Raw genomic sequence first — 18,240 nt, 5'->3', positions numbered from 1 at the left:
CCAGTCACATTTATACTAACATGTCTTCCATAGCACTCATAACTGTAGTGGACAAAAAAGAGGAGAAGAATTACATCTTCCCCGGAAAAATATCTTCTTCTATTATTATTATTATTATTATTATTATTATTATTATTATTATTATTATATCCTATTTCCAAGGTGGTATACATAGTTCTCACCCACTCCATTTTGTCATCACAAAAACCCAATGGGGTAGGTTAGGCTGAGAGACTGTGACTGGTCCAAGGTCACCCGGTGAGCTTTGTGGTTGAGTGGGGAGTAGAACCCAGGTCTCCCAGTCTAGCAATCTAACCACTACACCACACTGTAGCATGAGTACTTGGGGACTGCTGCAGGTGGAGCACTTGCAACTTCTTGCAACTAATCTGTATATTTTTATGCTGGAAAAAGAATTGTTTGAAAAGTCCTAAAGAGCCACCTTACACTAGTTCATGATGTTTAATGAAATGGAATGGAATGAAATGTTTGGTGTAGTTAATCATGTACAGGCATTAAAATGCACTCATATAATGACACTTTTTAAGTGTGAAAGCGAAAGAAAGAGGGAGGACAATCGTAGCATAAAATGTGGCCTACGTGAATGTGCACACAGTGGAATGTTGTATGTACTTGCGGGTTTCTGGCAAGATAACACCTGCAGCACTTCACTGAGATGGAATTTGTCCTAAGGTGCTTGCCAGAGTTGAACAGGTACATACACTCTTTCTAGATATGTCTACCAGATAAGAGGCATTTTAGACTACTTATTTGCTGATGGAGCAGAACAGTAACATGGAGTCCATTATCTTGTGTTGTGGCCATTGATAATATGCCTTGTCTTCAGCTGTTCTGTGTGTAAGTCTGGAAGTGCATTTCAGATTCTCTTAACGATTTGAACTCCTGAGCAGGAAGTGAAGGCAGAAAGTGATGGCTATACTGGTCTTGTAAGATCAGTCTGTTTGACATAGTTCCTACAATAATTCATGCACTTTAATGTTCCCCTCTCTACCTTTTATATCCTGCATAATGCACCAAATAGGATGAAGACAAACACAACAGACAGACAAGAGAAGTGTCACTATTAGCATATGGCTGCACTTAATTCTAGAATTAGTTACTGTGTTCTTCTTTGAATTTTGAACTTTACAAACCCTGTGCTGGTAATCACTGTGCAGATAGTATCTGAAAGAATGCACAAAAAATGTTGTGTTTGTCATAATCCAATGTCATAATGAAATCCCTTGTCAAACACTAGCCAAAGCTGGGAATTGATAAAACCTGATCTCCCAGCCCGCATATGTAGTAATATTGCTAAGGAATGAACATTTAAAAGAGAAAATTATTCTAAATTCTGAAGCATCCTAGAGGTATTTTGAGTCATCAGGATGTCAAGCTTTTAGGAAACTGGAGATTGCCAAATCACTCACAATATGGCAAATTTAAAACTTTCCAGGTTAGAGGTCTTGAGATACGGAGACAGGAAGGTACATCAAAGATCAAAATGTGTGTGTGTGCATGATTCAAGTTGGCTTAGGTTCTAATTTGAGTTTTCCTGGTAATTCAAGTTACTTCTGCGGTGTACAGGTTCTGTCTGTTTTGCAAACACCTATTGGATAGTGCCTTTGGCAATCAGTCATAAGAGTAGGGATCCACCCAAATGTTTACTTCTGGTGAACACCTGCCTATTCTGAAAAAGATGAGGAGAATTTCCAATAACTCATGTTAATACCCCTCCAAGCCTTAGTGTGTGACAAAGAGAAACCATTTCCACAGCTTAAAGCTGGGGAGGAGGCAAGAGTTTGACCTATTATGGGGTGTAATAGGTGTTTTGAGTGTCTTTCAAAAGTGCAGAGTGATGTCGCAATCAAGAGTCTACCTTTTCCTTCTTGAAGGAGAAACATGATTTGTGGTAGCACAAATTATGGCTTGGTACCAGGCTTATCCACAATTTTTTGGACTCCTGGGGAACAGTTACTATCTTTCCTCCTAATGCCTCTGCTTTGTTTTATTTAAACCAACACCCTAGCAGTGAACACTTCTCTATTACAGCATATAAGCATTTACGTAAAGAGAATGAAAAGCTGCCCATGAGCACGACTGCTTTCTTCTCTCTTCCCAAGTGAATGTTTAACCTCTCTGATATTCACATCCTATTGGTTAAAAGGGGAGTGGGTGAACATCCTTATCTCCGCAGTATGACTGTAGCTCACTTCTGTGTTACTGTGTGACTCTTCAGCTACTAGAACATAATCAAGGTTGCAACATAACCTTCAAAGTCCCTGACAGGAGTTGTAGCATTCGATCAATCTGTTCAGTTTCATGATCTCATCCGTCAGAATGTGTGTGAAACTGTTATGGCATCACGTCAATTTGACCAATCACTGAAGAGCTTTCACTGCCACTACGTGGGACTTTGCAGTATAGTTTGAGATGCTTGAGGAGAAAAGAAATAGGACTTTTATATTACTATGGGGGCTTTTTTGTTATTGTTTTTGGTGTGTTTATATATTACTATCGAAGCAGATTGCTAAGAGTTTGATTAGGTCGCTTCTTTTCAAAAAATATTTGCAAATTATTTTGTAACCTTTTCTAATGTAAAGAAAAGGAAGGAAGTGACTCATTGAGACTGGAGGAATTCATTTGCTATAGTGAAAAAAGGGCACACAATTAACACTTCTTTTTTACGGCAATACATGCTTTGCAAATAATTACTTCTCGAATACAGCAAATTTGGCTAAATTTATGTGGCTAAATATATCGCCTTCAGAAGAGTGCGAAAATGCCATCATCTTGATATCTAAGCTTTTACAGCTTTAAGACAAAAGCTTAAGAAGTAAAGGTCTTTTATCAGTTGAACGCTTGCTTCAGGGAAGTGGTTTCTTAATATTTATATTTTATTAAGGTGATTTCAGTTAAAAGAAATAAAGTGATACAGAAAAAGAAGGAAAAGTGAGCTGGAGAAAAACAACAACAAAGATACATATAAAAGAGAAAATATGCAAAAAAGAGAGCAATATACGATATTCCTGTACATTCTTGTATAAATTGGGATACTGTTATTGTCCTAGTACTTATGTAAATGTTAATAGCCTACTACATTTTGTATAAATTCATTCCAAATGCTATATTTATCCATACAGGCCGCGCCTATAAGCAGTCCATTCATAAACTGCGAGTGATCTCATATTGTCAGTTCATTTATTGGAGGGTACCATATCTTTATTTTTCCAATTCCTCAGTATCAGTCTATTGCCACCATTAGGGCATGGAAAATTCATTTCCATTGTCGCATTGATAATTTTCATACTGCAGGTATATAGTTCAATAAAATATTCTCTGCTGAAAGATTTAACCTTTTTTACACAGTCATAGTTACACGGTTCATCACTTTCTCCTAAAGCTTGTTATGTAAAGAAAACTGTCTAAACATGTTTCAGAGAGGCATTGTCCTTGCCACATCTCCAACACTGATCTGTCTTAGCTAACCCTTTTTTATACAACCGTAAAGGAGTCCAATAAACTCTAAATATTATTTTCTGTTGTATTAGTCTTAATTTTAAATCTAATGACACCTTAGGTATTGAAGTTAATACATGTCTGGGAAGTTGATAGTCCCAATTCATTATTCCAATTATCTCTTACAGTCTGCATAATGAATTTGTGTATCGTTAATACATATCTATAAAAAGTAATTGTTGGCTTTTTATTTTTGAATGAGTGGTCCAGTTGCTCCAATATCTCTGGTATCTTGGAAGCTGAAAGACCCAAACACACTTGTTATGAGATGTTGTAGTTGAAGATATTGCCATTGGGCTGCATCTGATGATATTTTTGTCTTTAAACAGCAAAATAATAAAATTGATCTTCCCCATCTATCAGTTGGTCCAATGTCAATACACCTGCTTCCATCCAGTTTTTCCATATCAGCATCTTCCCTGTGTTGGATAGTGTTGGATAGCATTTAATTTGCCCCTTTTTCGGGGATTCAGGGTGTATATTTGTCATCTATTCCTATTTGGCAAATTACCCCTTTTGTATCAGTGGATTCAAAATTATGTCATTAAATTACTTAGTGCACACTTAGATGGCACTTTGATCCAGTCCCAGTGAATTGGGGCATAAGGTGATATGCTTATAGAGGTATATGTGTTTCTATAAATGCACATTTGGTAACATTAGAACCTGTCTGGCTGACGCTAGTATTAGTAAGCAAGAGGTAATATGATCATATATTGCTTCTGTGCATATTTTCTTTCTGTAAATACATGTCTTTAAGTGAAAAATTAACATAAGCATTCATTCACCTTTTCCCACCTCATGTTGTCTGCTGAGCCCCTCTCCAGGCTGATGTGTTGACTTCCTCTTACTATGTAAAATGTATTATTTTTCTCTATTTATTCACTCATTGGGTACAGTATGGTCTATTTGCAAGAGCAAATAAGCAGGAGATTGATTGTCTAGTGTGCTATGCTATAAGTTGAAACAGGTCTGGGTACATCTAGCTTCTGAGTGGTTTCAGAGTTAGGTAAAAAAGGTAAATGACCCCTGGACGGTTACATCCAGTCAAAGGTGACTATGGGGTTGTGGTGCTCATCTTGCTTTCAAGCCGAGGGAGCTGGTGTTTGTCCATAGACACGTTTCCGGGTCATGAGGCCAGCATGGCTAAACCGCTTCTGGCATGACGGAAACCAGAGCGCACAGAAATGGTGTTTACCTTCATGCCGCAGCGGTAACTATTTATCTACTTGCACTTTGACATGCTTCCGAACTGCTAGTTTGGCAGGAGCAGGGACAGAGCAATGGGAGCTCACCCCGTCGCAGGGATTCAAACCTTCTGATCAGCAAGCCCAAGAGGCTCAGTGGTTTAGACCACAGTGCCACTCGTGTTGGTTTCAGAGTATAAGCCAGTTTGGTTGCACAATATTGGTGGATGATTTTGACCTTGGGGGAGTGTATAAAATAGTGCAGTCAATAGAGAATGAGACTCTTAGTCTCAGGGTTGTGGGTTTGAGTCCCACAGTGGGCAAAAAGATGCCTGCATTGCAAGGAGTTGGACTTGATGACCCTTGTGGTCCCTTCCAATGTTACAATTCCATGATTCTATGGCCTTTTGACTTCCTCTACAAATAAGTGTTCAGGGGATTTTACAGGGGGTGAGCAGTGTGAGGGATGTGTGCATTCGTAGCAACCCACCCTTCTAATATGTGCTATGGATGCTGTGTACTAGCACAAGATACTAGCACATGCCTATTTAAAAGAAGCACTGATGATCTAGCAACTCCTCTCTCGTAACTATATAAAAGTTGCAAGTTGTTAAACAGCCACAGATGGTCAGGTTGAAGGTTTTTTAGAAAAACACACACACATACCAAATCTGAACAGAGAATTTAAAAGTGCAAAGTATAAAACAGTTGGTGAGGAAGTGACACCCACAAAACGGAGGTACCACTTTCATCCACACATCTGTCTCTTGTTACAAACCTGTTGTAGCACACACGCACACACACCAGTTTGGGTGCAGGTTGGATGTATATTGCCCAAAATTGAGCAGCATTTGAAGTGAAGAAGAGGTGGGGAGGAACCAAGTGTGGAACAAGTCATTCAGAGTTATACCCAGTGCTAATTCATACTAAGAGTAGATCTGTTAACTTGTCTTAAGTTAGTGACGTTGATTTATTTTCACTGGGTTTACTTGGAGTATTCTTCATTGGGCACCCCCCTTTATTCCTGGTGTTGGTGAGGAGATTTTGAAAATGAAATCAATAGCAATTGGGTGGGGGTATCTGTACTATAGTTGTGGACCCTGGAAAGTGCCTAGTTTTCAGTAACATTCTGAGTTTCCAATCAAAGTCTAGCTGTATCTTTTTTGTTAAATGTTGCACTGATACTATTTAAGAGTCTGAAAGCACTATTGTATGACTTTGCAGATGACGATAGGTTGAGGTTTTTAAATGGCCATTTTCCCTCCTTTGTTGCTATGATCAAAGGGTAAAACAAATATTTTATTTTAGGGACATGTGAATAGCAATGCCATTCAGATAGGACTCTTATGGAATGAATGGGTGTGTAACATGGTGAGTGAAATTTAGGGATTAAAGAATTGTTCGTGCATTAGTGTCCTGGCATCTAATAATGGTTTGTGTTGACATCAGTCTTCCAGGAATTATAATTGGAATGAAACTCAGCATCACACATGCTTGTCATATTGCTGGTCACACTTTGCTTATGTATGATATCCTGTTTTCATATCTACTTGTCACTTGTCACAGGGAAGAATTAGAGTTCATTTGTCTAGAGAGCCATTTCCCACATCTCAGCTGTTGTGAAATGAGACACTAAAGAACAATGAGATGGCAATAAACAGGTCACTATTTTGCTGGGTTTGAACTTGTGACTTGTAGGGATGGAAATGTATACTCTGGAGCATTGTATACTCAAATTGTGGTTGAGGATGTTAACACTGAGAAAGGTGCTGACAGATCTGGTCAACAAAATGAAGCATGGCCATGAAAGCAGGATGTCAAACTTAAGAAAAATGTGGCGAGCCATATGACAGCCATGCATGATGTCTGTGAGTTCATTGTAGTTGCAGTTCCGAAAATATCAAAGTGAGGTAAATGGTTAGTAAAGGTAAGAGTAGGATTGAAGCATGGAGAGGAAGGGATGGTGTTTAGGAGAAGATACATGTCCGGTGTTGAGCACTGTAGGTTATGCTGGAGTTACTCAGAATGCAGAGCTGACAATATCCAGAAGATTTACAAGAAATAAAAGAGTGTGTTTCTGTAACCTATTAGTCACATGACTTGCAGATTCACCATACTTGCCACCAAGTTCCCAGAGGAAGTTTGGTTTTCTTGATTCTAGGCTTCAACTAGTGACTTTCTGGTAAAGAGATAGCCTGCTTCCTATGGATTAGGATTAGCAAACTCTGTAGCACCTCTGATGGCTGTCCTAAATATAAAAGGTAAGGGGACCCCTGACCATTAGGTCCAGTCATTTTAAAACAAACTCCAGGCTGTGAAAATTGTCCTCAACAGTTATATTGCATGGCCTGAACAAGATGAGGATTATAGAAAGACTCTTCTGTAGAGTAAAATGTCTAGAATGCACCATAGAATTGGTTGTATCTCATGGAAGCATTGGGCTTCTGCTAGTGTAAGGTGAGGCATCTCTTTTTCACTAGTTCCACACACAATTTGCAGCCCTCTGCCACACCCCAAACTGTTCCAGAGGGCCCTCCCCCGCCCTTAGGAAAAGTGTATATTGGGAAGGGAGGTTGGTCTGCATTGGATGGAAGGGATCATGGAAAATCAGGTGCCATGCCTTTCACAAGTTGGAACCACTTCTCCATAGCAGAACACCACTGTTGGATACAACCCCCAAAATTTAAATGCTGCTGTATTTTTAGCCTTTCTGAATTGTTGTTTGTCAACAGCACATCATCCCTAATACAGTGGTGCCTCGGGTTACAGACACTTCAGGTTACAGACTCCGCTAACCCAGAAATAGTACCTCGGGTTAAGAACTTTGCTTCAGGATGAGAACAGAAATTGCTTGGCGGAACTGTGGCAGCAATGGGAGGCCTCATTAGCTAAAGTGGTACCTCAGCTTAAGAACAGTTTCAGGTTAAGAACGGACCTCCAGAACGAATTATGTTCTTAACCCGAGGTACCACTGTAACTGCAAAACCTGTTTAAGGCTAAGAGTTCTAAGGGATCATTTGGGACACTGGATCAACTACAAAATCTCTCTGATGCTTTTGAGGAAAGAGGGCCCATTCCTCTATTAGCAGAGCCTGCATGGAGGGAAAGATGGGGCCTAGGGAAATAATGGCTTTGCTTTGGCCTCATATAGCCAGAGGCAGAGCAAGGAGGATGCAGTGGGGGCAGTCCACCCCGGTTGTCATCCCTGAGGAGGGGTGACATCACTGTGGGCGGTGCTCCCCCTGGGAGGCTATCTGCCCCACCCAGCATGTGCACCACTCCGGGTGCTGGAGCAGCTAGCTCCGCCACTGCATATAGCAAAGCTCTAGGGTGCAATTAGCCAAGGTCTTGCAAGCCTTGGATGTCAGTTGATATAACTGACCCCATATAGCCACTTAGGCAACAAAGACTGTGACTAATCACTCTGCATAAAAGATGGGAAGGGTTTTAAAAAATTCTTTTTGGCTATTAGGCTGGTATTGTTTTTTCCAGGTGGTGTTTGTGGTCTGGCTTCTATCAGCTTCAGCTGAAGGGCCAGTCTGGATGGGAAAATTGCCCCCATGTTAGCATGAATAGGAAGGTCTGCTTTGGTTGAGACTGGGGGTGGTTTCCAGGGTTATGAAGGGATCATACAACCATAAAGTTTTAGGTGATTCATTTGGGGAAACTACTTCACATCTGCCTCCCGTTGCAATGGAAATACCGTAGCTTACAGTCCTTCAGGCATAGTTTAGGTTTGAGCTTTGAAGCAGTAGTGGGAAATTGCAACTGACTATCCATGCCACTCTTCCTGGCCTACTGTTTGTGATTAGGTTAGAGCTACACCCTCCACATTTAGCTGAGAATGATGTATGGAATATTATTTCAGTGGTGTGTTCATTTCAGCTATTTGTGCATAGTACATACTTCTTCCTTTTTTTACATTCTCACTGTCTTGTTTGCACAGCACTTTGCCTGATATATCAAAGGGGACTGTGTGATGGCCACTCCCTCCCCCTGCTCTGGCAGTCGCTTCTTCATGCACTCACATATATGAAAGCCGAGTGGTTGAAATAGTCCTGAATGGCTTCATAGTGTTTGCAGTACATTATTTTTCTTAGTCTCTCCACTGTTTCCTTTGGCTCTTCATAGTACCATAGCACTGTTAGTCTGTTCCCACCTTTAGAACTATGTGATCCCATATGGCCATGTGACTGCATCTGGCATTCCAATGAAGAAGCACTCAGTGAAGTTGATGTTCAAATTTGTGTTCCTTTTCTATGTACTAGTCTCTTCTGTCGGGATGATTTCCTTGCCGTTTAATGTAGAGCTACACCCTTCTTCCTCCTCCTTATTTGGGTAACTATTTTTTTCATTATTGAAGGGGTATGCAAAATTTGCTCCAAGTTTTGGACTGTTTACCATTTTGGGGCAGCAGTTTTGTTTTGTTTCCATTAGTGTGCAGTGCTGCTAAAAACTTCCATAACCACCCAGCTCTACTAGTACACCTTTGAAACAGTCCCCTGTAGTGTAATAGTTTGGCCCTCAAAGACAGCTCAGTTAGCTCAAGACTGTGCCTGGAAAACAACACCACTTGGTATTTTTCACTGAAAAAAATTGCAGCACTCTTTAAAATTAATAAGGCCCTTCCTCCTCATCTTTAATGTAGGTTCCTAAAGCTAGTAGTAGCTTTTTTTTAAGGTCCTCCCCTCCGTAGTACAACCACAAGAAGATTTTATTCATTAAACACATTTGAACAGAAGTAGACATACTTGACTACTGAGCTAATGTAAATCCGGATGACAAAGTGACAATTTTGTTGAGCAAAGCATTTTGACTTGCACTTGTTCAACTCAAGGTGTATCTCTCAGAAGTGCTTCATGTCTGTTCCACTTCATTGCAGTACAAATTTGTCCATGTTCTTCAAATGTATTTTGGAATCTTAACCCTGAACCATGTGGATTTTAAAACAAGTGGCAATTACGGTATATTATGGTTGCATATCCCTGGTTTGTTTGTTTTTGTAACTTAATGGTTTTACTTAAAATTTGTCTCATTCCTGACAAATTAAGCTGGCTGAAAGATCACTGCTGCTTAATATGTTCTGGCTTGAGTGCATATTTATTGCTGAATTGTGGATCTGGTCAATTTTTCTGGCAGATGTTTTGTTTATATCCAGAGCTTGTTGTTATATGAACGAAGGCTAGACACATTGCAATGAGCCAATTCTGAACACTATTATGTAAACAGTACTGGCTATCCACGCATCTGAAGTGTTTGAGCAATGAAGGAATTACGTTCCGAGTACATAATTAAATGACGTTGTTAGATATCAGTGGAATAGTTGAGAGCTGTCAACATTCAGCAGTTTACAAAGCAAACTGAAAATACCAGTAGTTCCTCATTAAGTTAAATTAAAATACTTGTGATAGAACTTGTTCCCCATGCTTGTGCTTGATTAAAATGAAGATAAACTTTTATAATATTTTAAGCTTCTTCTTTTTTTAAAAAAAGATTAGCTTCCTTATAACACTGGCAAAGCAGAACATTGTTCCCGTATAATACAAAGTGGTTTTTTATTGCTCTTCAACAGTAATAAAAAGCCTTTGTACATTCCAAGACTTGTGTTTGCTTTCTCAAGGACCCAGTTAAGATTATTAGGTCAGATATTCTGGGGTAAAAATAACTATTCTAAGAAAGGATTCTTCTAATTCAGATGAGTTCATTGATTTCAGATTTCTAATTCATTTTTCAGTTCATTGAGCAATTTTTCCAATCTTATATGTGCTGTAGACAATTTGCATAGTGGGGGATCTTACCAATTTATCAAGCTTAGGAGCATATTTCTCTTTAAGGTTCCTGAATGCAGCAATCATATCAATCACATATTTGCAGGCTTACAAGCCCCAATTTAGCTGACCCGACATTATGTCCCCTTCTAGCAACAAGACACACACACACACACACACACACACACTGTTCATTGAAATTTCAGTGTAGTATGTGAAATGTTGACACTGACTCTAAGCTGGTTGCTGGATAGGAGCTTGGAATGCTTCATCTTAGAGAGGAACACAGAAATAGTGCTCATAATAGGAACCTTGTGGAATGGAGAGAAGCAGTGGAACATAGTTTTCTCTGAATACAAACTCTATAGAAAGCATAAGGTAGGGTATCCTGGATGCAGTGTCACTCTGTTGCAATCCCAACAAGTTAAAAATCCCCAAAGGGGCATGCTCTACCACAGAATTGGTGTGGGTGGTGATGCCAGGCCCCAATGCAAATCATGTTCCAATGAGGAAAATGAAAGTTACAACAAACTTTGGAAAAAGAAATGCAAGGAGATGCCAAATAGAATAAGAGAAGCATGAAGACCGCCAACAAAACACTATTTATTTACTCTGTGTTAGCATGAGAAGAGCTAGGGAGACAGTTGTACCTTTGAACGATGAGGAAGTCAAAGGTGTGCTAAAGGGGATTGCAGAGAAGCTGAATGAATTATTAGCGACTTTCTTCACAGCGGAAGATGTAGAGCAGATCTGTGCCTGAACTAGCATTCTAGGTCTGATCAATTAAAGCAAACCATGGTGAAGTTCTAGAATTGGCAGTCAGTCCAACTCTCTTTGCTGAGGGGTTATATGGTATTGAGAGGGTATCCCAAGGGAAGCACCATACAGAGCAAATTAGAGTACGCCAGTCTTAAATTTACTAGTGCCAGGACCACGGTGGTTAAGCTGTCTCAGACTAGGAATGGCTGTAGCTGTCTTATCAACCAAAGCTAGCCAAAGGCACTCCTAACCACAAAGGCCACATGTGCTTCAAGTAATAATAACGTTGGGTTCAGGATCACCCCAGACTGTGTACCTGTTCCTTAGTACTAGTAATGTATGAAAACTTCATTTGGCTTAGTTTATAATGGCAAGTAAGAAACTGCATTCTGACATGCCACAGCACTGTGAACCTAATCCGAGTCTGGCTTTGTAACTATATGACTATGTTATTGCAAGACAGTCCCATAGAGATTAGAAATTTGAGTGCTGGGTGGAGGGGGAAGGCAAGGTGAGTAAAAGAAGGCATGCTAAATGCTTTCAGCATCAATATCTTGCACATTCCTGTGAGCATCAATGCTCTCCACTTAGCTTAAATGGTTACAGTATGTTTAAAGCGTGTTTATTGCAGCACCCTCTGTAAAAGTAAAAAAATAAAAATGACACTAATGCTTGAGGCTTTCAACAAGCATACAATTAAAATCACAAGTTTTGAAAGGTGTGTAAGGGACCAATGTTGTCTCCTACTTTGTCATTAAAGTAGCCACTTTGCTGTAGGCAAATTTAATAACTTCTTGGATGCATTTTCCTCAGAGGAAAATAGGATTGAGTGTAATTGCCTGAAGTCTTCAAGATAAAACTGAATTCTGTACAAAAGAGTTTGCTTGTTATATGTTTTTTCTGTGTTAATATTGGCTCAGATGCAGACATTTTTTCAGTAGTCAGTATAGCAGTAATAGGTTTGTTTTCAAGACCATGACCTTGTTTGGTCTATCTCGTCAGGCAGAAGGCTGCTTGGGATGGTTGTGCATTCTTGCATGGCTATTGGCTTCTCTTCCACCTAGAGGATAGAAAGCAAGGTAGTGTGCCATGTGTCTGAAATAACCTGTCAAATTGTTTCTGTAGATTTATAAATAGCAAAGCTATTTTTATTTAATAGAAGGGTATTAGAACCTTGCTTGGAGCAAGTATTTCAGTATCCATCATTTAGGAATGCTCTGCTGGAAGGATGGTAATACAGTGGTACCTCAGGTTAAGTACTTAATTCATTCCGGAGGTCCGTTCTTAACCTGAAAGTGTTCTTAACCTGAAGCACCACTTTAGCTAATGGGGCATCCTGCTGCCGCCGCGCCGCCGGAGCCCGATTTCTGTTCTCATTCTGAAGCAAAGTTCTTAACCCGATGTACTATTTCTGGGTTAGCAGAGTCTGTAACCTGAAGCCGTATGTAACCTGAAGCGTATGTAACCCAAGGTACCACTGTATAACTAGTTGCAAAAGCAAAACTTCATGCCATGGGACTTGTCACAAACATATTCCTATTATGACCATCCAAGAGGGAAGCAAAGGCTGACATTTCTGGCATCTACCAGTTGATAGAGCATGAGATTCCTAATCTCAGGGTCATGGATTCAAGGCAATGTTAGGCAAAAGATTCCTGCATTGCAGGGTTTGGACTAGATGACCTGTGAGAATCAACCTGTGAGAATTATTAGTTTGCACATTCATACTCTTGCAAATTAAGAGGCTCACATAAAGTGTCTTGTTTTAGTGTTTCCCAAATCACAGAATCCTATAAACATAGAACTGCTGGCATCATTTGACTTGCACATATATTTCTGCAAATGCTTCTGTAACAAACCTGTGCACTTCCATGCATTTCTCTTAACAACTTCTTCACACTTCTTTGCTACAATGTAATTATTTTTTTAAAAGTTTCTACTTAACAATTGGCAGCAGAACTACTATGTTTAAAAAGTTGAACACTTAACTCTTCCACTATTTAAATCTGTAAGGGACTCACAACGGCATAGATCATTGTTTCAGTTGTGTTACTCAGGTACAGTGTTGACCAAATTATTATTTTGTTGCAAGCCCACCATGAAAACAAGGTTGTTTACTGGTATCTGCATGCAACGTGACAACAGTATTAAGGGATTTAATCACATGTTCAATTTCCCAGGGTAGTTAGATGACATAGTTGAATATGTTAAGAAGCCTTTTCTGAACGCTGTTTATAGTTCTATGTTTAAATCAAAGCACTGTAGCTCAAGCAGGATGTGATAAGCTACTGCTGTCAAATCAGTTTGCATTTAGCAGGCTTTTTCAGTATTCCATGACTTTGCATGGCTATAGTTTTCCCGTTTATTTCTTAACAAGTGTGTTAAATAGCAGTTCTGCATAGAGGGAGATACATTTGTGTGGTCCTATTTTTAGGTAGGTGTGAGGAAGGCCACACACCCCTTCATGATGATCTGTCAAGGGTGCAGATTTCATGCCCACGATGGAATGGGCTGAAACCAATGATGGAGGCAAAAGTATGCAGTGCCCCTGTCTTCTCTCTGCTACCCCACTTTCTCTGTGACACCCCCTTTTCCTAGCTACTATCATGAAGCTAGACCAAGGGCAACATTTTCTCCCTGGGACCTTAGATTGTACACCTCTGTTTTAAAGCATAATAACTAATTTCTCGGGAGTAGTTGGTATATAGACAACTGTTTTATCATGCATGCATTGTACTTCATTGAAAACCATTTTAAAAGTATATAATTAAGAGAAGCGAGCTAAAAAATTTAAGCATGTAGATTCATATAGCAAATCTATCTAAGTTGCATAGCAGGAAATCTTCACCTCAGGATCAGTCTGTGGTGAGATTCTGTTTAATCTTTTAAGTTGAAGAGTCTTAATCAGAGTTATGATTTGACTTCATAGGGTGGAGCTTTCCACTTGGGGCTGAAAATGCCACAAGAGTTAAGCTCTTATCCATCTGTCTGTGCAGCTTCACATAGATGTTCCCCCTCTATGTACTTGCATTATAGCTATGGTTAACTGATGATGCTGTATTTTTAAGAATTAATATGTGGGTGGGGTGGAAGATGAATGTGCCCTTTTTAACCTTGATGTTTGCCTCAGGGAAGCTTCTGCTTTCAGCTTCTGTCCTCATTAATTTGAATTACCTTATTTTAGAGAACAGGATTTTGATGTGCTTCAGAAGATTATAATCACTAGCTTAAATATTGCATTCAGCATTAATACCTTTTTTAAAAAAAAGTATTAAAGATCTCACTCTGTGTATGCATAAAAATATAGTACAAGTATAAAACAAAGAAACTTCCTAATGAGGTAAACAATGGTGTAATAATTTGCTGCTGTATTCTCAGCTATCAATATGAAGATGGCAAGACAGGAAGTACATTATATGGCATCCCCCGGCCTTTTGTGTTATAGTGGGTGCTATAAGTACAGAATACATCCATAATTTCCTATGAATTTATTTTCAAACCAAGACTTTTGCCCTCTGTCTATTCCATCTATTTTAGGGTTTCCAAAAGTGGTTGATATTGACTCCCTGGGGACAGTGGGACTGGGCAGGGGATGAAATGGGGGTGGAGTGTTAAAAAGGGCATGGGGTAGAAAAGAAGTATACTGTGAAAAATTTAATTAGGAACTATGAGCCTTGGAAATAGAGGGCGAGGGCATGTACAAAAGGAACCTCTATCTTCTATCTCATTAGGGAAGATGAAAAATACGGTATCATTATTTTCACTTGTTTTACCTCCATATATATGTGCATGTGTATGTAAAACACGCACATTTTTATTGGTGATTAATAAACGTTGATTATAGATAGATGGATAGATATTTCTTGCCTATTTCATGTACATTCCTAAGAATTTGGGTTGAGGTTGATGACAACTTTACGAGCTCATCAATGGGTCGTTGAGTCTAAGAAGTTTGGGAAGCCAGAACTAGGCTTTATTTCCGACTCATTGCTACAATCCAAGAACAGAGATGGCAGTATATTTATTTTATTAAATTTTTATACCACCCTTCATCCAAAAATCACAGGGCAGTTTACAGCATAAAAGTACAAAATGTAAATATAAAAGAGGTTAACATAATAAAAACAAGCAAACAGAAAAACCAAAAGAACAATTCCACAAACACATTTAAGAGTCCATAGATTGTTTAATCAGTCAAAGGCTTGATTATGGAGGAACGTTTTCTGCCTGATGCCAGAACCGGGTGCTGAATCATTTAATGTGATCAGGTTTCTGCACAGAGCAGCTTGTCTGTGGTTCCACTTAAAACTGCCACTACATTGCTATTTGTATGAATCAGGGTTTACTCTACTCATAACTAGGAAACATACCTCATTGTGATATGGACTCTCAAGTGCTTTTAAATTAGAATGCTTAGATCTTGCCTGCTTTGCTCCTAGTTTGGTTTTGTACCTCTTCAACTGATAACCTTATCCCTGGTATTAAGTGCTCTGTAGACAGCTAGCTGTTTTCAAATGGAATGCATCTCACTTCAGAAGCATGCCTCTTGAGTTTCTTAGCTAGTGAAAGATAGTCATAGGCTGCTCTGTGTTTATAACAGTGTGCTGCTCATCTACTCGAATGCTTGCTAACTAGATCCAACTGCAGATTTTCTTTGTCTCTCTGTGTGTCTTTTTAATGCTGGTGTACAGAAGCTGTTCCATCTGCTCCTCCTTAAATTAATTGTATTTGTTGAGAGAATTGTGAAGAAAGTGAAAAATAACCAAGGGATATTGCTCTGCAAGTGATACTGAGGGTGGATATCCAATCTATGGGCAATATATGTTTGACACGGAAAATAATAGTCTGAGGATTGTGAAGAGGGTTATGGCAGCTTGGCTCCCCAAATGCATTGTTCAGCTGCCACTAGGGCCAGACCATAGCAGTTCAGTGAGAAATTAACATCTGGCTGTTGGCCCATCTTGCAGCAATAAGAGCATGGGGAAAGCCTGCTGGATTAGCCAGTGGTCCATCTAGTCCAGCATGCTTTCCTCACAACAGCCAACCAGATTCCTGTGTGAAGCTCACAAGCAGCACCTGAGCTCAGCAGCATACTTTCCACTGGTGGTTCCCAGCAGCTCATATTCAGAGACATGCTGCCTCCAACAGTGGAGGTATTTCCAGGCTGCTGAGTGGCAGTTGGACTGGGAGGAAAGCTTTTACATGCATTTGCCCGGCATTACTAGCAGTTGTGCTACTAGCTGTTTCATTGTGTTTTAGATATTTTGTAAGCTGCTGCAAGGACCTCAGTTAACAAGCAGGGTATAAATATTTAAATGCACAATGTCTTGCAATGCTTTTTTTCATTTTCATCAGACTCCACAAAATGCTTAATTCCGGATAGATAATACAAAATATATGCAATATGCAACTTTACTCTGAGCAGCAATTTCTAGAGTGAGGGAGAAAACATAAATGGTTGCATTTAGCTCTTCTCATTTCCGATCCCTCCCTGCTGCTACAACACTCCTTCCCGTACAGAAAGAGGAACACAGATTTTTGTGCAGACAAAGCCGCCCTGTGTGCTTGTCAGCATGCTGATAACTAGCCTGACCAGAGAGAAAGTTAAAAAGCACTTCAGGTACCTCTTCTTAGTATGAACAGCAAGCAAGAGAAATATGGTTATATACATTCTAGCTATTATAGAGGTCTATTGCTCACAAACCCAGCATTTAAAATGCCCCAACATCTCCAAGGAGGACAAGGAATGAGTCCTGTCAAAAAACCCTGGAGAGCTGCTACCAATAAGTGTAAATTGGGGGTATAGCCAACTTAATCCCTTCCAGATGTTTTGGACTATATCGGCCCCAGTCAGTACAGCCAATAACATGGGTGATGGGAGTTATAGTCCACAACATCTGATGGTCTGCTTGTTTACTACTGATGTGGATGCACCAGTGGTCCAACTTGGTATACGGTAGCTTCTTAGGTATCTGATATGCTCACATCCATTCACAAACCCAAAGCCTAGGGAAGGGCAGTGGGCAGTAGAGGTATCTGAAGGAAGGACTGTAGCCACTGTTGATGGAGGAGGGGGGTAAAGAGTTCTTTGCCTTGGTTTCTGTAGATGTGAGGGAGTAGGTGGAGCTGACTGTTTAGCCTGCTCCCTGTTAAAATTGTCATGAAGTATTTAGGATTAGAAGGGCCAAAGCTATGAAGGAATATATAATGCCTACCACTTGCTTTTATATTGATTTCTTGCATTTGTACATTCCTTATACATCTTAACTGCAAGATAATGTTCTTTGCAACTGACACATTTTGCTCTTTAATTTTCAGGGACAGGTACTTTTGGGCGGGTTCATCTGGTGAAAGAGAAATCGGCCAAATGCTACTTTGCATTGAAAGTAATGAGCATTCCAGATGTCATTCGACTAAAACAAGAACAGCATGTGCACAATGAAAAAGCGGTCTTGAAAGAAGTGAATCATCCATTTCTGATCAGATTGTAAGCTCTCTTCTCTCCCACTCCCCCCCCCCCTTTTATAGCTTTTGTGGCATAATGTTCAATTCTAGCATTCGATCTCTCGTCAGTTTGGATTAATTCAAAGTCTTTTGGGTGGCAAATGCTACACTTGTTTTATCCTTCTTTTGAAGAAATACTTTAAACAATATTGTGGTGTTCATATTTTTTAAAGGGGGGAAATAATCTAGAAAAGCTAGGAAACAAAATGGGTTACAGAAAATGTATTTGATGCCATAGGTGGTGACATATTAATGGAAGCTGCCACCCCTTAAATTAGGGTGATTCCTATAGCTATTAATGATGTGGTCTTGTATGCTAATTATTCAAATACGTCTACTACTACAGTGTTCCAGAGATCCCTCAACCTTCTTGAACATATTTTGGGGTGTGGTGGTGGGGTGAACAGAGTGCTGCAGAACGAAGGGGGAATCGGTGCATTCAAGGCAGAATTTTATTCATCTCTCACAGTCTGTGATGCATCTCTGACAAATCATAAGCTCAT

General features: G+C 39.7%; 1 protein-coding gene across 1 annotated transcript in view; it reads left to right on the top strand.

Annotated features, from left to right (window-relative positions):
* PRKX (protein kinase cAMP-dependent X-linked catalytic subunit) overlaps positions 1 to 18,240 on the top strand; it is a 57,945-nt gene that overhangs the window by 15,344 nt on the left and 24,361 nt on the right. Inside the window, exon 2 of the mRNA XM_081907673.1 lies at positions 17,552 to 17,720. Within this exon, the coding sequence (XP_081763799.1) occupies positions 17,552 to 17,720 (169 nt within the window). The remainder of the gene's footprint in view (positions 1 to 17,551; positions 17,721 to 18,240) is intronic.

This window comes from Podarcis melisellensis (assembly GCF_964234715.1).
Source record: "Podarcis melisellensis genome assembly, chromosome: 4".
NCBI classification, from domain to species: domain Eukaryota; kingdom Metazoa; phylum Chordata; class Lepidosauria; order Squamata; family Lacertidae; genus Podarcis; species Podarcis melisellensis.
Note: the sequence above shows the minus strand (reverse complement) of the source record. Positions and strands in the feature narration are given on the sequence as shown.